The sequence below is a fragment of the Lampetra fluviatilis genome, chromosome 47, assembly GCF_964198595.1.
Source record: "Lampetra fluviatilis chromosome 47, kcLamFluv1.1, whole genome shotgun sequence".
Lineage (NCBI taxonomy): Eukaryota > Metazoa > Chordata > Hyperoartia > Petromyzontiformes > Petromyzontidae > Lampetra > Lampetra fluviatilis.
This window is the reverse complement of record NC_136321.1, coordinates 7279065-7300414: the sequence shown is the minus strand read 5'-3', so window position 1 is coordinate 7300414 and position 21350 is coordinate 7279065. Positions and strand designations below refer to the sequence as shown.

Genomic DNA, 21350 nt, shown 5'->3' with positions numbered 1-21350 from the left:
CACATGGATCTGCCTGCAAAGAACATTTTTTATTAATTTTAATTGTATTTTTAAAAGATGGAAATGCATTGAGTCTTTACACCATTTTGTAAGATGTATATGGCTATTCATTGAACAAGATGGCAGACTGCAAATACCAGCTCCAAGGTTAAGGTTATGACACTTCTCAATTCAATGCGCAAATCGTAAATGTTTATTAAAGCACAAACCGCATTAATATTTACAGCATACGAGTATTTACAAGAACCTATTGCAGTGCAGTGGGAACTGGATTCTCTTGACTATCCTTGGTGCAGCACCACCATGCATGCAGTCAATGTTTTATACAAGCCAGTCCAGTCGTGGTCTGATTTAATTAGCATTGTTTGAAAATCGAATCCACACTTACGCACTGGAGGCTGCTCATGTTAAATTATCTTTGCATTTTCACTGCTGGGTAGTATTTACCTTAATGACTACATGTCCACTGTTCATTCACTAATTGAAAAACGATTTGTTGACATTACCATCATTGTATGCAATATTACCACCAAGCAGGATTGATGCCTCAGCAGCCACCCCAAGTCAGACGAGCCACATGGTCTGTCTTGCGCTTGGTGGGCTTGACGAAGCCCAGGAACTGCAGTTCGGAGACTGCACGAATGAACCGTGCGCTGGGTGCGTAACAATTCAGGACAACAGCTTGGCCAAACAAGAACCAAAGAGTATGAACAAGTTTTGTAGATATTGCAACCAACTAGTTGGTCACCCGAGTTCATTTTCATTGGGGCAGCCCAAACGCATTAGGGGCCGTCCATAAATGACGTCACATGATTTGGACGATTGTGGACCCCCCCCCCTTGTCACACGCGTCACAAAAAGTCAGACCCCCCCCCTCAAATATGACGTTATAAAGCTCTGCCCCCCACCAATTTTTTTTTAAACATGCTTCAAATCGCTTTAAACTATTGCCATAGTAGTGCATATTTAATGTGCCGCTGCATTGATGTAGGAGAAAACATTAAAAAGTCTATTTAAGTAGAAAGTGTTGTCTATATTTAAAGTTAAGCATTTTGATGTGCCGTCACATCTCCCCCTAGGTGCGTGACGTCATTTATGGACGAGCCCTTAGCCATCTGGTAGCTACCTACAGTTGTAATATCTTAAAAGTCAACCACCCCTTCTCAAGGCTCTTCTGGATTAAGGCCTCCCTCTACCATCTCCGTTATGGAGGTGGTAATGACCATAACTGCACGATGTTGGTCAGTGTGCATTGGTGAAGGGGAGGTGCCCGGAATATTTTCAGATATCACCACTGTTCAGCATGGCTGGGAATCTAGCTCATGTGGCTGGGTTCATAGTGCATTGTCACTGTTCCACCCCTGTAGTTCCTTAATCGTGATTAAATAACATTCCTGCGGAGGGAGCTGGTAGGAACATTGGGTTGCTCGGTCAATGGCCAGGGTCAACGGCGGCGTGGTGTATTCCGTAAATATGGCCGACTGAGGGCGGGCACAAGTCGGCGTGAGTAGGTTAAACGTTGAGTTTTATAAGGGCACCACGGGGTGACCAGCCCCTCCCCACCCAGCCCCCCCCCCCCACCCAGCCCCACCCTCCCCACCCAGCCCCTCCCCATCCCTCCCCACCCCTCCCATTTTTGGATGCACGATGGACGGACACAATAATCCCCTGTGGGCTGGTGTAACCAGGAGGTTCCTACCAGTATTAGGCATGTAAGGGAGTGTTGATTCACCATTGAAAATATATTTAATTGCATGGAATTATGCATGCGGGAATGGTATAAATTGTTATTGATTTATGAAAAAGCTTGGCACTGTAGTAGCCATTCGGCTTTTGTATTAACCTAATGAATCCTCAATCTGTCTCCAGTGTAAAAAAATGGATTTGCCAAATTGTACATACATATAGCACGCTTCATTTCGCCTGTAAACAGTTTCAGGATTCAAGAGCTTTTCAGGCAGTTGCTCGGCTAATCTTAAGACAAACTGGAAAAAGTGAGGCCTGCACAAGTGTGTGCTCTGGCAAGATTTGGTAAAGGACGTCCTATGGACACGCCCATTTTCTGTAGCAGCCAATCAACAGGCAGTGTGTAAAGCATGTGAGCATATTTGGCTGAAGCAATGATGGATTACAAACCCCACAGGTGCTTGGCAGTAAAAAGGATACTGAATTTGTTGGTCAATGACGTGAGGTGTTTCGGTCTCTTCAGAGTCGTTCCCAGCTTGCAGCACTGTCTGGAAGGCCTGGGATCACAGGCACATAGCAGTGGTGATATAGACAAAACTTACTTTAAGCTTCACAAAAAATATACTTTTAAAACTGGATTTAAAAAAAAATTGTGGACTTAAAAAAAACAAGGATGTTGGATTGAACAATGTATAAAAAAAGTTGATTCCAGAGAAATTATTTATATATGATTCAGAGCTCTTGGGGAGTATCAGCAACTCATTTGTTGAGGAATCCCATTGAATGATGCTTCATTTAGAGGCTATAAACTCCACCCTTTAATCCCCGATTCGCTTTCGCTGTGCCATCAGCTGTTTTTTTTTAAATAATTATAGTCACTACGTTTAACATACAATACTGACATTTATTACCAATGTTCAAAAGTTGTTATAGTTGCTGATGGAACAGACAATATTGGCAAAAAGGTTCTTTATCCCTATGGAGTGCATTTCAGAACTCTCAACCACAGACTTAAGTGGTAGTTAACCAGCTTCATATGGATTAACTCCAAAACGTCTCTCCAGGATTAAGTCTCTTCTGGAGTGCTATTCCTGCATTAACGTAATCAGTTTGCTCATTTGACACACACCTCAATCTCATACGGTGGCAACTTGTTTTGTGTGTGCTTACCTGCAGCCAGTCGTACAGGTTAATCATGCAACCGCACTCCAGGTGCAGCTTATAGGCGATGCATATATCTGGAGCCATGTTGGTGATGCTGCCCTCCGCGCTGCGCAAGGCCTTGTTCTGATGGCGCACATCATCATCATCATCACAACAATTTATGTAACCGCATCTCAAGATGATATATGAAAGTGAGATACTACATTGGGGAAGAAGATCAAATAGGAAGGGAGGTAAGGGCACGTGCACATGGGAGACGGAAATAGTGCAGTGCAGTGCAATATGAGGCCAAAAAGGACAAGTTTAGGGGGCTGAAGCAACCAGGGCTCAATGAGTCCCACGGGAGACAGAACCCATGACCAGCAAACAATGTTGTTCAACCGCTCCCGGTTCAATGACAGTCACTACCCTCCAGCGTTTATGGTATATCAGGATTCGGACATGCTCAAATCCCATTCCGTCTCTCGACCAACACGCAGCCCATTGACTGGCGAAACTAAAAAGGTTCTTTACTTATCCAGGAAAGCTTGAGTTTTCAATTGTATTTCTTTCAAAAGGTTGTTTGACCAATTCAATTTTACTGAGTGTTTTGTACGTTGAAATGAACTGGAGTAACCTAGACCAGGGGTCAGCAACCAAAATAACGAGGCATTTTACTTTCGAATTCGGTGATAAACTTGATATTTAAAGAGCCGCAAATGCATATGAATAACTTTAAAAAGCAGTCCTTAAATAGGCCTAGACATACGTAAAGATAACACAATTCTCTGCATTCACAGATTCATGAACCGACCTTTCTATACTGCCATGCTTTAGCCAACTCCGAGCGCACGAAGATCTGAGTTTTTACAAATCTACAAGATCCGCCAAATCTTTGCATCCATGGCAACGGATCACAGGAATCTTCCACCACGCTTCGCCGATCAGCTGCTGTACTACGTATGAAGCTCTGCTAGAGCCGCTGCTTTTTAAATCCTTTATATTAAGTTCACTTGCTTGCTTGCTTGCGCACTTACGACCGTGCAAATCTTTCGGTCGTTTTTTAACCCACTTCCCGTGATCCAATCGAGCTGACATTTTGCACACAGACTCGTTGTACGTGACAATTTATTTTCGTGAAATGTTTTTTCCAAAATTTTACACTTTTTAGGAAAAAATAAATTCTATTTAATTACCAATTGCTTAATGGTGGCAGGCAATCATCTGCCCCATAGGTGGCAGCCATCTCAAGCCAGAGGACGAGAGGACTCTAGCCGCCACGCATATAAAGGATTTATAGTGAAAAACTTTGTTTTTACGGGTGAATTTATTGCTCACCTGCAGGTAGTAGTAAGGGTTGGTGAGCGCCATCTGGATGGCTGCACGTGGCGACGCGTTGAGGTGCTGCTTCAGTGTGGAGGAGTCGCTAAAGTAGCTCACTTCGTGCAGCGTCTGCCCTTCAGGTGGCTGCAGGTATTTCCTGTGTAAAGGCAAATATGTTTCAGAAGCAACGCGCAGTTTGCTTCGACAATCGGTTGGTAAAGCTGGACGGAATTCCCAACAAGCCTGACAAACGCGAAAAGCTCTGCAGTTTGTAATGTATCAAAAGTGGCCACTTTGCAGCTAAATACATGCACCGATTCTATATACTGTAGTGCTTTTGTAAATAATTAGAATGTGTTTTGATAGAGCGTACTTCAAGCCACAGGATCTCAGAGCACTGTACACACAATAAAACGTAATTATAAACAGTATTAAAAAAATGGGTTAAAGTACCTGAAGAGATTGCGAGTTAAAAAAACATTCTTTAAACACCTGCTAAAATAAAGTGGGTGACGAGGGTTGGATGGGTAGAGTGATAAGGGCAGGGGGGCAGACATTGGGAAGAGGCAAGGGCGGGGGGGGGTACAGAGCTAAAGGAAAATGAGAGACGTGGGGAAAGGTGAGGAGAGATGAAGTTGGTAAAACATTAAACATTAAAGTGCTGCAAGGTAAACGGAAAGTGTGAGGGGTAGTGGGGTCTAGAAGACGGACATCAACATGGGATGACAGCATTAAATAAGGGAATGAATGTGCTAGCAGCAGCAGAATGGATGCTGCAATCTCGAAAGTGATCAACTAAATAACGATCACGCGCACCAGGTAGTTCTAGGGTTGGCACTTTTCTAATTGCACCAAGTCTGGAGCCAATCTAAAGGTGGCCACATGTCAGTACAGCAAGTGTCGGGCGCAGTAAAAGTGTACTAATCTGAAAGTGCGAGTTGAACACAGATATAGAGATGAAATGCCCCACTGTAAACCAAGCCAAATTAACCCCCATGCAATACGATATGTCACACCATGGGATGCTTGGTGTGCCATATTGGGCGACTCTTTTCAAGCTGTTGCGGCCTCTACCCACCTGACCAGATCGTCGAGCAGATCCACAGCTTTGGTACGGAGCACCTCGTAGGGACTCGACTTCTTCTGCTGCTTCTTCGCCGCCTGCATCTCCATCAATGTCTGCGGCAGGAACATTGTAAACGGAATGGTCGCAATGCGACGCGCATGCCTGTGCCTCGATACGTCAGCCGTGTGTGCTATGCAGCGGGCATGGTATTCAATGCTAAGTATTATGCAGCCTGCTAGGCACAGGCTCAAAGGCCCAAAACACCAAGTGACTCTGATAGTGGATAAGAGTTAATGTTTCTTGAATTGAGCAATGTTATAAGGACTTGGGAGATGAGATGACGGGAAGGAATTCCAAAGTCAAGCAGTATATGGAAAGCAACAGAATAAGAATTGTTTTGACCTGGAGTGTGGTGGTTGAACAAAGTATACTTAGCTTTGTACAGCATGTGTTGCATTGTGTGCAGTATGTAGCACGTGGTTTGCAGTGTCTCGTGTATGGTGAGCACTGTGCATCAAGTTTCGCACACAGCGACATTTGTGCGCTTGCCCCTCACCTTCTGCAGCTGGTGCAGGTCGGTCTTTCCAAGCACTGGCACTTTTTGTACCGGCAACGCCATCTCTTCGACGTTGGGTACCCCGCCGGGCTCGCCAAGTGCATGCAGGCCTTGTAGGACATCCTGGAGTGACGTGACCGCACCCTGTAGCTCAGGATCAGTCGGGGCGGTCGACAGCTGCTCCACACAGCTCTCCAGCAGACAGCAGAGCTCATCCCGGGCGAGCATCCTGGCACATGGCAAGGCGAGCGTGTCACTGCAGTAATGCTAGTTGCAATTCTGTTTTAGAGCCGGCAGGGGACTGTAAAACAAAAACAACGATCCCTCATATAACCGAAATAGACTTTTGGGGCAAATGCCGTTGATGAACATCTCTGAAGTTCGGCAGGGCACACGAGGGAGTGGGTGGCCAATACAATACCTGGCCACCTTTGACTCCTGAATGGCGATGTTTAGACATCGAACCAGATACTCATTTGAGGCGAAGTCATCCTAGGGAAGGCCCAGGACTGATTCGGATAATCATCACTGCTATTGGCCACGAGCGCTAATCAAGCCCAGGTCGCCGGGTTCATAGCTCAGTGCGCTAACCACGACACTACCACTCCCCACTACTGCCGGTGACTATAACCACCTCAAATTTCGATTTAAAGCTTTCGTGACTGCAGGGATTCATCTTCTTGGTTCTTTCGGTAAAGTCACGTAGAAGGGAAATAATAAAATAATAAAAATAAAACATAATAAAATAATATAATATAATAAAATAATATAATGATATAATATATAACCACCTCATGAACAGCAATTGTCTCCCTCTGCCACTGTGCCCCATCCCCCCGATTCAATGATTCAACGGCAGCTCCCAGGCAGTTATGGAAACACTCGAGGTCAACCACATCAGACATTTCTGGTAATCAATGCTCATTCTGAGTAGGAGTTGGAGGCCCTGTTGAACCTCGACGTTGCCACAACGAGGAGGGGGGCCTTATCATCAGCCTCATAAAAACAGAACACCTCACCACGAGCAATCGGGTGGTTGGAGGGGAGAAGGCTTCCCCTACATGGGGACTATGCTCATCGCCATTTGGCAGCAGAGGTCTCACCCTCCGCACCTGTGACGATCACAATAATAACGATGGTGGCGGCGGCGATGGGGGATGTCTGGTCAGGAAGCGAGGACACCCACCGGAGGAGATGCATGGCGGATGAGTAGCCTTCACTTTCCCACACTGGGGACTCAAGGACGCTGCAGTACAGCTCCCGCACCTGCAGACCGCGAGAAGTGTGCACGTCGCCAAAGCACAATTCACATGGCATGGCACTCAATCTCACTTCTCAAAGGAACAAATATATAATGCTTACGCGTGGATTTTGTCACTCTTTCCAACAGGTTTGTCCTCTGATTAACGTCACCTTCTGAGCCGCATAACGAGATGACGACGTCATATTTCAACGTTTGCAATGGTTCATACTCTTAAATTTTTTGGTAAAGTCACGTAGGTAAAAAAAATAGAAATAATAATAGAAATAAAATAATAAATCACGACGTTTCGGAGGCAACACAAGTCTCCGTCATGCCTCCAAAACGTCATGATTTATTATTTTATTTTTATTATTATTTCTATTATTTTTTATTTTTTACCTACGTGACTTTACCGAAAAACCTAAGAGTATGAATCCTTGCAGTCACGAAAGCTTCAAATCTAGAGTTTTCAATGGTGCTCGAGCAAAAATACAAAAAATGTAATACGCACGTAATTAATACTGCCCGAAACATCCGCCTATCATATATTTTATCTGTTATAAAGAAGTGTTAATAAATGTGGTAAGTTTTCTGGGAAGGTTCAGACTGTCCAGGTGATATAACCATCTGGAAATTTGGCAGTGTTTTCTCAGAGCACTCTGCCTGTTAGGAGGGACTGGTGAGTGGACCCTGTAACGTCCTAGGCCGGCACCTGCTTGCCGAGTGGGTGTCCGGGCAGCTGGTGCGTGAAGGTGTGCAGACCCCGCAGCATCAGGAAGAACCGCCGATGGTATCGGTGAAGCTCGGACAGCAGGATACACACACGGTCCTGGTGGTACCCGTATGAATTATATACAAGCATCAACGACAAAGACCTTGCCACAGCCTCGTAGACTTACTGCAAGTGCTGTTAGCGAGCACATAATCAGGTGAAATACTCTTACATCTCACCTACAACTTGGTTACCATACTCTTGGTTCTTTCGGTAAAGTCACGTAGGTAAAAAATGAAATTAAAATTAAAATAAAACAATAAAAATCACGACGTTTCGGAGGCAACACAAGTCTCCGTCATCAGGTGGGACCGTCACAGCCAGATTAGCTGCATCAGCCAGATTAGCTGCATCAGCTAATCTGGCTGTGACGGTCCCACCTGATGACGGAGACTTGTGTTGCCTCCGAAACGTCGTGATTTTTATTGTTTTATTTTAATTTCATTTTTTACCTACGTGACTTTACCGAAAGAACCAAGAGTATGAATCCTTGCAGTCACGAAAGCTTCAAATCTAGAATTTGGTTACCTCCCTTCACTCCCCTCTATTAGGCCAGAGCAGAGCTTATTTGCACACAACGTTTATCTGGCACATCTTGCTCCCACACGTGTGCACGGTCTATTTCGATTTGCGTGTGTTTACGTCACTGCTAAGACTGAAATACAGAGCTTGCTTGCACATGTACTGAAACTTTGCTGGCACCTCTTGCTCTCATTATATCTGCACTCTTTTTTATCCTCGTGCTTTTCAATATTCCTTAAGGGGCCTGTACTCGTTCTCTGAAATTTTGAAGTCGGTATTTTTTCTTTGTGTTGCTGCTGTGCTCAAGCATCACAGATCTATTGAAAAATATCCTGGAAACTGGCTAAACGGGATCGTCTATTTCACAACAACAACAACAACAAAAATAATCATGTAAGACAATGAACATTCAATCCCACCGAGCTACAGAGTAAACTCTCCATTCTGCATGGTAATGGAGAGTGGAGTTGCATGAATAAATACTAAAACACAGATAGTTCAAAACACACGTAAAGTGGGCTTGTGTATTGTTTATCGGGGTAGAATGGGGGAGAAGACACCAAAGTCCCCGTCTGTTTTTATTGCTTCTTAAAGTAATCGGTTTAACTTGCAGATGTGTTTGCTGTGACACAGGTCACTGATCCTTGAGGAGTGAAGAACAGCTAACAATTAATCCAGCACGTGCATTGAGCTCTTTCTTTGACAAGCACAGTTAATCTGCAGCCCAGATAATTGAGTGTTTACTGTATGCTAAGTGGCATGCAGTATAATGGCAGGAAGCAGGAAACCATGCAGCCAAGGCTGGTGTCCACTTACCTTAAGGTACTCGTTATCAGTCAGGAGTCGGTCCTGCTCCTTTGCCTTCCTGCCCTCCATGTACCTATGAAGTGACCACCAGAATCCTTTAGCATTGTCAACTATAAACTATTTTTAACGATTTTTATTTTTCTTGTTGGTTCTTTCGGTAAAGTCACGTAGAAGGGAAATAATAAAATAATACAAATAAAACATAATAAAATAATTATCACGACGTTTCGGCCACAACGCAAGCAGCCGTCCTCAGGTGACAGACCTGTTCTTCACCTGAGGACGTCTGAATGACACTGTCTTTCTGACAGACCTGTTCTTCACCTGAAGACGGCTGCTTGCGTTGTGGCCGAAACGTCGTGATAATTATTTTATGTTTTATTTTTATTATTTTATTATTTCCCTTCTACGTGACTTTACCTAAAGAACCAAAAAGATGAATCCCTGCAATCACGAAAGCTTTAAATCGAGATTTTTATTTTGCCAGGTAAGGCCCACTGAGCTACATAGCTCTTTTTCAGAAGTGACCTGGCCACAAATGTGTACATTTATAGTAGTGAAATACTCTAAATGCATTCTTTGTCGTTCTTAGGTTCTGCTCTGTCTGTGTGTCTCCGTTCCTCTTGTTTTTATCTTTTGTCTTTCTTTGGAATTTTCACTTAAATTCTAACTTAGCAATCTTTGAAATACGTAATCGATCAGGCTATGCGTTAATTGTGTGTTGACCGACTCTCTGTGTCGTTTTACATAACATTTCGATACTTTGCCAGGTTATTTAATTTTAGTGTGTTTCTTTCTCCCTCTAAGCCTGCGTACTTCTCTACGCGTCTCCTCGTACTCATTGACATGTAAATTTTGTCTCTAACCCCTCCCTCTCGCTGCCTCCGCCCCCCTCTGTCTATTTAAGGCCACCCCACAGAGACGATCACCCCTCTCTGTACCTGTGTTGCTCGCTCTATGTATCTTGGTGATATCTGTCTGCTTATATGTCTGTCTATAGTTTTCTGGTTAGATTTTATGTCGCTATTTCATTATACCTGATGATGATTGCTTGTGTTGCAATCGAAACGTCGTATGCTATTATTTAATTTATTATTTTATCTTTATACGTGACTTTACCGAAAGAACCAAAGAATAATTCCTGCAGTCACGAAAGCTCCAAAATTAAGACTCTACATGCATGTTTCTAAAATGTGGAGGGAAACAGCGTAGGACCCGGAGAAAAATCGACATGACTACGTGGAGAACATGCAAACTCCAAATATACAGGCGTCATGATCGGGATTCAACCCACGACCTCCTGTATACCAGCCAAGGGAGTTAACATCTCGCCACCATGGTGCCCATTTTAGTTTCACATGGACCAGCCATTAGTAGCAATTTATGGCGCAGCACTGCATTGTTGTTTGTGAGACTGTTCACGTTGCAGGCTTTGTCCATTGAGATTTAAAGTAATTTAGAGCATTATATGGAACGCAAAGGGGCAGTTCCATGATGTTAAAGTGCCTGAAATCTTACAACTATAATACTTAAAAGGTAGATACAATTCAACAACTGTTAAATATAAATAAACAGTTCCCCGATTTTGCATGCACATTTCAAAACAATTTTAAATGTGGGCCATTGTTTGTATGATCATGGTGTGGATTTTTTTTTTCTTGGGCATAGTATGTCATCCAATTGGGACTGTAGTTCAGAGAGAAATTATGGTGCTAGAGGGGAATATTTTTGACCTGACAACACAGTTTTGCCAATTTGACACTTTTGTCATCATAATAAAGGTGAGCCCTTAGAAAACAATATACTTGAGTTGTTGTTAGATGATGCTAAAGTGTGTATTTTGCAGTTTTTGTACAACATCTGGCCTCAACATCATGCCAGCACATTTACCAAGATCTGAATATACAACACTTTCATGATACCTGTCCTACTGTGTGGTGCCAAGACTTAGACTCAGACCCAAACAGGCTGCAGTCCTTCCATATGCGTTGTCAGCAGCACATTTTTGGCCGCAGATGGCAAGACTCTGTTCGCAACACCGAAGTCTCATCAAAGACTGGTTTTCCTGCGATCGATGAAATTATCCACTCAAGATCGATTCACCTGTTTGGCTAAAAGATACTCCCCACACACCATGCCCTACTTCTATCCATCCAGGTAAAGAGTAGATCTCAACCATCTCCATCGTGGCACCATCCAATGGGCCGTCCTATGGACTCGTCTGTTCGTCAGATCTGTTGAGACACCTTGCAGGAGGCTTTCTACAATGCGGTGAAACATGGATACTCTGTTCTAGATTTGAAGCTTTTGTGACTGTAAGGATTCATATTCTTAAGTTTTTTCGGTAAAGTCACGTAGGTAAAAAAATGTAATTAATAAAAAGTAAAATACAAAGTAAAATAAAATAAAAATCACGACGTTTCGGAGGCAACACAAGCTTCCGTCTTCAGGTGGAACCGTCACAGCACGATAGCTGTATCAAGGTAAAGTCACGTAGGTAAAAATGAAAAAATTTTACCTACGTGACTTTACCGAAAAAACCTAAGAATATGGATACTCTGGGTTGGCACAACGGGCCTTCGTCATCTACGCAATTCTGATGATGATTATGATAAGGCCCGTGTCTCAATGGGTGGCCCGCAACAGGTACTGAATCCAATTCCGACCCTAAGTAAGGATGTACACTGTGCCAATACTGCTGACGAACCGGCAGAAGGAAGGTGCCTGACGCACGGCCTCACAGAGCTCCGGTCCGAGTGAAGCGACGTGAGCCTTCAGGCTGGACGGCGGCACACACAGCATGCTCAGCGGCTGCTCGTAGAAGTGCTCCATCATGGCAAACTGCAAGGATGAAATAAAGTATGCGAGTCAGCGAGCAATGAAGCGGTCTTAAATTTCGATTTAAAGCTTCTTTTGTGACTGCAGGGATTCATCATCTACTTGGTTCTTTCGGTAAAGTCACGTAGAAGGAAAATAATAAAATAATAAAAATTAAACACAATAAAATAATTCTCACGACGTTTCGGCCACAACGCAAGCAGCCGTCTTCAGGTGAAGAACAGGTCTGTCAAGGAGACAGCGTCTGAATGAGACTCTGTCTCCTTCTACGTGACTTTACCGAAAGAACCAAGAAATTAAGCGATCGTTGGACATGAATCACTGAATGCTCTGATTGTGATGGTGGAACAAGCAGTATAGCCATGTGATAAAAATCACCCTTCCCTCTTTAATTTGATGAATGTCTAAGATGTGGGTTGACAAATCATATTCAGGAATTAATTGTATGTTGTATCATAGATAATGTCTGACTCGTTTGTTTTCTCTTGTTCTTTCCATTAGCCTTAAGACAACATCTGCATAACATTTTCATATTTTTTCCATGGGGTGGGGCAGTGGCATAATTGTTCATGAACTATGCTATGAACCCAGCCACCTGGGTTCGATTATAAGCCACAGCTAACAGAAGTAACGAGTGATAACTGAACTGATCCTGGTCCTGCCTTCCCAAACCCACAATAACCACCATGGTGAAGCATGGTCATTACAACTCCCATGACCGACACAGTATGGGGGAGGCATTTATCCAACGTTGAACTGACAAATGGCTGTATTTTATTACAATACATTTCGAACCATTTCTACACGAGCAATATTCACACGCAAATTGGCGTGTGTATTGTGACTGTTAGAATCGACTCCTGATCTTGGAATAAATGGATTAATCTCTCCTACCTGTAAGCCCTTGACAAAGTTCCTGACGGAGAAGTCGTGGTAGAGGAAGATTCCGATGAGCACCTGCAGGGCTTTGCCGCTCAGTTTGAAGAGGAAGCGATCCGTTAGCAGCAGCTGAAAGGTAGATATGAAAAGCTTCATTCACATTGATCCGAAGTCCATTTTTTACCCAGGCGACTGTGCCATCATTGCCAGCTCAACCCAAAAGAATGACTCGGCTTGGAATACATCATTCGTGTCACATGGCTGCTTTAGACCAAATCACCCAGAATGCTTCAGATCTCGGAAGCTAAGCAGGATGGAGCCAGGACAGTGCTTAGATTGATGACCTCCATGCACGATGATGCAGGAAATTCTAGTTTTACAGTACGTATACGCACCCGTGTCTATTCTAGCCGCCTTTACTAACCCGCACCGTCCAGACATTTTGAGATTATGGTAAAATAACCCACGCAGCCCAGCACAGCGGTGTGGGGAGGCCCTCGTCCAACAGTAGGTTGACAAAAGATGTCTGTATGTGTGGCATTCCCAGCAAAGGCCCTTCTTCAGAGTGAAGAAAAGGCAGAGATGTTGACTGTTAAATGCAGATCACACTTTACAGTGTGGTGTTTTAAACTCCTTGAATACAATTGAACACGTGAACAGTTTTTGAATTAACAGATACTGAGTAGCAGTTAGCCGATTAGCAGATACATGTGTAGTGACTGACAGCGTCACTACTGTGTACACACACACACGTGTGACGTCACTAGGCGGGGGAGCGTCACGACCCCGCGGGTCCAAACAGACACACATGACATCATCCCGGCTGGAGGCAGCGATGACGTCATTGCCGGTTCAGGGACCTGGAGGTTGGGTGAGGCCGTGGCACTGAGTGAACCTGGCTGGACACGTGACCTATCAAGGTGGGGGCCGGGGGCCCCGGGGGGACCTTGGGTGGTCAGGTGGACAGCCGAGGAACTTCGAGAAGGTTCTGGACACGCCGAGGCCGATATAAGCAGCTTCCTCACGGGACACGAGGCTGCCCGTGTCAAGAGTGAAGATGGATCGTGAAGAAGCCTCCTAAGAAGAAGAGTCAAGCCTCCAGTCAGCGGACCCGCTAGTAGCCCACCTGGCTGGGTCACGCTAGTGTATCCGAGAGTCTGAGATGGAGAGTGACGGTGTGTGTGTTAGTCAGAGCAGGTCAGTGGTTACCACCCTATGTTAGTGCAACGTGGTTGGTGTTAATAAACGGTGTTGCCTCCCAAGAAGTGTGCGCGCCTATCTGAGCCCACTACACATGTACACATGAGCCCATGAGCCAGCAGCTCTGTGCTGCTTGCACAGCCCCCACCTGGTCGAGCGTAGAGGACAGCAACTCGGTGGCAGGCGGCGTCTGGAATCGCTCCACGCACAGCAGAGATGACACGGAGTGCGGCAGCAAGCGGTGCAGTGCCAGGGGCGACGTGGCGATACCCAGCACCAGCACCAGGGGTAGCCGGTCCACGTACTGGCTACATGCGCACACACGGCAACACGGACGATGGTACGAGACTACTTAACGCCCATTGTACCAGTGGCTTCTTATGTTTGCTATAAAGCCACTCAACCACATTATCGCCACTTCATCTCGTGCCATTAGCATTCTCATTCCACCTTCTAGCTGCCATATGGGACGGTCCTCATTCAATTCGAACGACTGTTTGTTGGATCATCCTGGTACAAGGAATGAAAATGGGGAACCCCTGTTCGATTCACAGCTATGTGTCAAGTTGACACAAGGAGTGAGATTAATCGGCGATTGGAAGCATCCAGCTGGCCAGCCTCCTCACACCTGGCTGTGCAAGTTCGAGCTGGACGCAAGCCTCTCTACTCCAAAGGTATGGACTGCTGTGAGTGACAGTCTGGAATATAGGACGGTATGACCCCATACGGTGAAGTGCTACAGCTGTAGTAATAGTAGTCAACCAAATTCCCTCTCATATAGCACAGCGCCTGAGCCATTCTGGGCCATGTGCCTCCGTGCAGTTGCACTGCCTGCACACGCGATAGCTACGCCACTGCACCGCGTACTGAGATCCTGCTAGAAGTGAGCGTTTGGGAGCATGTGGGTGACATGGCACCTGCAGATGCGGATGAGGTCCTGCAGCACACGTGGCGGAAAGCTCTCGAGCTCCCGAAGGATGATGACGATGGGGGGAGTCGTGCTGTGCCGCTCGCTCACCTTCCGCTTGCCTTTCACACCGTCCGATACAGGCTACATACAACAAAGATCCCCATTTATTTCTTTAACAGACTTTTTGGGGAAGTGCTGTTGACTATGAAGGCCGGCATGGCACACGAGGGGGTGCGTGGCCAACAACACATCCAGCCACCTTTACCCTCCCTAGTGGCGACATTTACCCATCGCACCAGGAACTTATTTAAAAGCTGAGTCGACCTAAGAGGGAGGCCCGTGACCAGTTCACATAATCATCACTGATGTTGGCCATGAGCGGGAATCTAACTCAGGTCACAGGGTTCATAGTGCAGCGTGCTAACCGCTACACCACCGCTCCCTGCACCCCATATACACATATGTGCGCGTGCACACATGTACAGCCTACTATCACTCATGGATGAAGGCTTCCCACACTCCATATCTGGCGTGGGGGTTTCTTGACCATATTCCAGCACACTGGGCAGTTGGGAGTTTGTGTAGCATAGATGTGGGAGTGTGGAAGTACAGTACAATGGATACTGCTACTTTGCACAATAACCTCTTTTTTTTCATTTGGCACAAACCCAAGCACTATCCAGGCTCAACTCACTGTAGCTTTCTAAAGTTAACGAGATCCAGTGCATTTTGGATGAGTTTATAAAAGGCCACATAAGTTGATATAAAACACAAGGATATATACCTTGCAGCTGTGGGTTTAGACCAACAGAACGTGTGAATTGTGTTGTTTAAGCAATGGTTTGTATGTATATTGAACTTCTTTCGCACCGTACGTAGCCAAGCATGCTAATCGGTGGTGCGGTTCATCTGTTGTTAAACGACTGCGTCTGTCCGACTGGAGCAGCTCTGCTCAAGGGCCCATGACGGAGGCGGAGGGTACCTGCGGCAGAGACGAGTACCAGCTGCACAGTGCGGAGAACGACGGTAGCACCCGCCATGCCGACAAGGGCTTCCTGTCGCCCAAGTCGTCACTTTCTCCCTCGTCGTCCTCGCACGATGTCTGCCTCCCAAGCAGCGTACCGAGAATCTTCTGCACTGCCTGCTTCAGCCCTGCGAAGGTGATCAACCATCGTGCGGTTGAGACGTGAGTATGTGGCTCAGAGGTAAAGGCACTGAGCTGCCACAGATAAGATCTCAGGTTTGAATGCATGCAGCTGCCAGTGATCAAACCAGGTTTTCCAGTGTAATCAGTTCATGGTTTCATGGGCCGAGAGAAGTGTGTTGACCGTCATCCTTGAAATCTGGAGCTGACACCGGTGGATGGGTCCTTAACTTCTCATGAACAAAGCTTCAAACTCGTGTCGATAACCGCGAGACACACATCATAGGTACAACTCTACAAAAAAAGAGCTGTTCGTTTATTGGATTACAACCTCCATTAATTAACCCTCGAGCTATTCCTAACATTAAGAAACTAAAGCGGGACTCGCTCAGCCTTGCCGTGGACCTGTATTTACAGACACTGACCTGTGCACTCCTTCGGCTGAAGGGACACGATGTGCGGCGTGACAGACTCGCGCAGCCGCTCCGTCAGCGTTTGGAACACCACCTCGTGATCCGCTACGTTCACGCCTGCACACACGTAGAGCCACGCAAAGCAATCAATGCCACAGCAGCACTGCGCGTGCCCCACTACGGTAGGCAGAGGCAAAGCCAACATCCTAATAAGACATCCCTGTGACGGCTGGCACAGTTACACAATGACCGTGAAGGTGGGGTCAAAAGGAACGAACGGCACCTGTGACAAAGGCGGCTGTCGGAATTTCGTTGGATCTCTGTCGCTCTGCCCAGCTCTGAAGGTTGTCCGAGGCCACACCGCGGGCTCCCGACAGGAAGGAGGTCATCTTCTCAAACACCTGGGCATTCATCTCGACATGCACTGCCTGAGCATGCATACAACATCCACACAGCAGAGGCTATTGGCTATGTAAGGTGCGAAAGAAGTGAAATATACATACATACTCAGGACACAGCCACCTACAGAATATAGGATGTATTTATATTCTTAGGTTTTTTCAGTAAAGTCACGTAGGTAAAAAATTAAAATTAATAAAAGTAAAATATTTTATTTTTATTTTACTTTTATTAATTAAAATAAAAATAAAATATTTTACTTTTATTAATTTAAATTTTTTACCTACGTGACTTTACCGAAAAAACCTAAGAATATGAATCATTGCAGTCACGAAAGCTTCAAATCTAGGATGTATTTATGTCTGTGAATATAAAACAGAGGTAGGGAACCTGCAGCCCGCTGGCTGTACACAGCCAACGACTTAATTTCATACAGCCCGCTACAACATGAGAACAACCGCTTTGAAAGGCCTGCAAACAATATTTATCCGTCGCTCAAATAATCTTTCCTGCACCGATTGGGTACTAGACGAGTCTACTTTTGACTCCTCAATACTGCGTTTCCAATTTTAGCGAGTTAGAAAAGATGACAGCTGGTTGTCGAGACTAACGATGAAGTGGCAGTGAAACGTAAGAGCGTGATTGGATGGATCTCTACCGATGGGAGCTGTAAAATCATCTCACGTGCAGGTGCAAGACTGACTGAACGCATCGCAAGACTGTTAGATAAGATGGCGTTTTGACCAGGGCCTTCACGCAGGCGATGGATTCTAGTGTAATTTCTTAAGATTTATTGTAAAAATTCATGCGATTATGTACATGTTAACGTGTATACTTTCCAACTTTACTTCCAGGGAGTACAAAAACTCTCTTATCTGGCCTCCACAAACAGCTTACGAACAATGTCGTGGTGCAGAATGATGAGAGTGATGATTACTGTCACGACCATCATCACCTCGGCAGACGTCTTCAGCTCCTGGCTGAGCGTCTGGTAGGTGTTGAACCTCAAACGGCTCTCCCTGGTCACCTCACCATTCTCGTTCTGGAAGCACACCTCTGACAAAGACAATTTAACAAATCGATCGGCGAACTCAATCGCATCTCCGATTAGCACGGTTGGCTACGTACGGTGCGAACGAAGTTCAACATACGCACATATATACAGTCAAGATTTGTAACTTAATGGCACTCAATGTGCCTCCCATTTTCGATCAAGGATGCACAATTCAGTCATCTTACTTACCTTTAATACAGGTTTTTCTTTGGGTTAGATCGCGTAAATATATAAATGTGTCATTAAAGCCGCCACCACCCAACACAGGCAATTAGTAAGGGTTGTCACGTAAACACCGGTGTGCTGTACTAGTAACGAATTGGCATGTTCTGTTTACGTGACAAACCTTACTAATTGGCCGTGTTGGGTGGTGGCGGGTTTAACGACACATTTATATATTTACACGATCTAACCCCCCAAAAAACCCCTGCATTACGGATATTGGTCGCGAAAGCCTACGCGTTTAAACTCACTTACCGTCGTTACTTTTCTTTTTCTTGCCAGAAGGCTTGAAGACAAAGCATCCCTAGAAAATAAAAAAAGTATTGTTTAGAGCGGTGGTTCTTAACCTGGTGTGCACCAGAGTTCGCAAACGGGTTTTGATTCCTTACCCGTACCCGGCCGCACCAGGGTCACAAATGGGTACCCTTTCCCGTACCCGGCTGGGTACGGGTACCCGTTCCCTACCTGTACCCGTACCCTACCCGAAATGAGTAACAAACGGTTACTCACAAGTGACTCACGGCCTACCCGTACCGGTACCCGGCTGCACCAGGGTCGCAAACGGCTACCCGTACCCGATACCCGGCCGGGTACGGGTAGCCGGGTATCGGGTAGGGTACGGGTATCGGGTACCCGGTTGCGACCTCTGGTGTGCACGCACCCCCTGGGGGTGTGAGATGCCCTTTCTGGGGGTGCGAGACATGGCCAGATTTTATTCAGAAGCTAAATAATCGAAAAAACAAATTAAGCAAGGGCACGTAAGTAACCACTACTTTGTTTTATCAAACCGATGTATGTATCAACATTATACGTTTGTTTTAAACGATTGAGACCCAAAGGGGTGCAAGGCTGTCAGTAAAGTTTTAAGAATCACTGCTTTAGAGATACCTTCAACACAATTCGAATGCGATCAATACACGTAATGAAATTCTACTTTGCTAACAAGTGGAACTTTTGACGACAGTAAGTAGATAGAAGCCATCATCACACACCTGTCAACCCATACGGTTTACCTGTATTCTTGTACAGGGATATTGAGTTTGCAGGTGCATACGGCGTACAGCCGTTTCAATACGAGCAAATGTTTGTGTCTATTTGTTTGTGTTTCTCCCTTGTGATGGGACTTTGTAGGATGAACGTTGAGATTTATAAGGGTACGGGGTGGCCAATAAGGTCTGAATTGGTCTGTAGTACGATAGGGCACTGATAAGGGGTGGACAGGTTTGTGATTATCATTTATTAGGTATAGCCCTGGGAGCCATTCGGCTCTTGAATCGGGTGCAACCGCAACAAACAAAAAACAAAAACATGAACAAGAAAACATCTTAAAGTGACTATGTGCAAACAAAAAATCCAAGAAAAGACAGCAAAATATTGCAGAAAAATCACCGTACACCAACACTGTGTGCAAAATCACAGTGGGATGCAAGTCAAACAACAACAACCACAAGACAACTTAGATTAAGGCCATCAGTCTAACTCTGTACTACAACAAACAAACATGGCCAAACCAAAAAACGATTCGAAATCATCACAATAAAGCCATAAAAGCAATGTAACAGTGATCATAGGAACTGTGACCGAATTTTCACAATAAACGACACAAACATGGACCACCAAACATTTGGCTGCTGCAGCTCCTTACTGTTAAAATTTCCCTCCCCTTATTACTGCTAATCCTACATAATACACGAGCATAATATGACTTTGAGACCTCCCCACCACCTACACATTCCACAAGTAGTGACTAATCCCATATCTGCATTTTCCATAAATATGTTAAATTCCTCTGTTGATATGTAAGTTCCTTTGTCAAGGCGCTCTCCCCCTCTAACCCAGCTTAAATATACGCTGCCAAGCTTGGTGGTGTTCATTCGGACGCTGTCTTTCCGACAGACCTGTTCTTCACCTGAGGACGGCTGCTTGCGTTGTGGCCGAAACGTCGTGGGAATTGTATTTTATTTAGTATTATTTTATTATTTTCCTTCTACGTGACTTTACCGAAAGAACCAAGAAGATACCGCCAAACCCTGTAGCCATAGCTGGCTGCATGAGGCCACTTCACAACAGCAGGAGGGGCATGAGTCAGAGTATCAACATTTTTCAATGCACCTTTAAAAAGATCAGCACACTATAATCAAAACACAAGATCATACTTTGCAGCGATCATCCGATGGTGGGCAGTGGTGAAGATGAATGTGGAACGTCTTACCTTGGAAACAGAAGTTGTGGAAGTCATGATTTGTGGAGTTTTAAAAACAACGAACGCGCGGGGCAGATGACGTCCACGTGCGTTCGCACGACGCTCGCTCGCGATCCACGGAATCGATTCAACCCCGCGCAGAAGCAAATCGATTCGTCTTCAAAAGCACGCAAGCGGTTGTGTCAATTCCGATGGTGGGTCTCGTTTCGGGTAAGGCTCGGAGTTATATTACGAGACTGGATAAATAAGGTAATTGCGGACGATACGAGGCACACGAGAGAAAGAGAGAGCACAAAAGTAATCGATTACTCGTTTGTGGTAATCGATTCCCGCGGGATTCGTGCCACGCGGCGTGAATCGATTCACACGCATCTCATGTTTTTTACATAAATCGATTCGCACATTAAATATTTCATAAGTTAAGGATTATACCGCAGACGAATATGATCTCTGTGATCGATGCATGGTGAGGTATCAATGTGGTAACAATTTTTTAATTAATTCCTGATGGGATCGATACCATGGATTGCGGAAGGAGTTGACACTCGGGCGGTGCTACTGCCAAACTGGCGATGACGTCACGCTTCTAGCTCGGTTAGCAAACATCGATGACGTCACACTTTCAAATTGGTAAGCAAACATTGATGACGTCACGCTTTCTGATTGGTTAGCAAACATCGATGACGATCCGCTTCCAGATTGTTAGTAAACATGGATGACGTCCGCTTCTAGATCGGTTCGCAACTATCAATGACGTCACGCTTCCAGATTGGTTAGTCAACATTGATGACGTCACGCTTTCAGATTGGTTAGTCAACATCGATGACGTCACGCTTCCATATTGGTTAGTCAACATCATCGATGACGGTACTCTTTGGTTCTTTCGGTAAAGTCGGTATAAAATCAAATAAATCACGACGTTTCGATTGCAACACAAGCAATCGTCATCAGGTGGGAAAACCACAACAAG

The 21350-nt window shown here is 45.2% G+C and overlaps 1 protein-coding gene across 1 annotated transcript; it reads right to left on the bottom strand.

Moving 5' to 3' along the window:
- Nucleotides 1-161: 161 nt before the first annotated feature.
- ORC3 (origin recognition complex subunit 3) lies at nt 162-20456 on the bottom strand. Its single transcript, XM_078877321.1, has 19 exons — nt 20390-20456; nt 18433-18481; nt 17857-17957; nt 16786-16930; nt 16515-16619; nt 15928-16097; nt 14953-15086; nt 14184-14343; nt 12851-12964; nt 11826-11959; nt 9128-9191; nt 7730-7846; nt 6961-7040; nt 5775-6003; nt 5231-5331; nt 4168-4309; nt 2857-2973; nt 2167-2243; nt 162-653 (listed from the first exon to the last, which is right to left on the bottom strand). The coding sequence occupies exons 1-19, from the start codon at nt 20414-20416 to the stop codon at nt 548-550; spliced, it is 2172 nt and encodes a 723-aa protein (XP_078733447.1). The 5' UTR covers nt 20417-20456; the 3' UTR covers nt 162-547.
- Between the last annotated feature and the right edge of the window lie 894 nt (nt 20457-21350).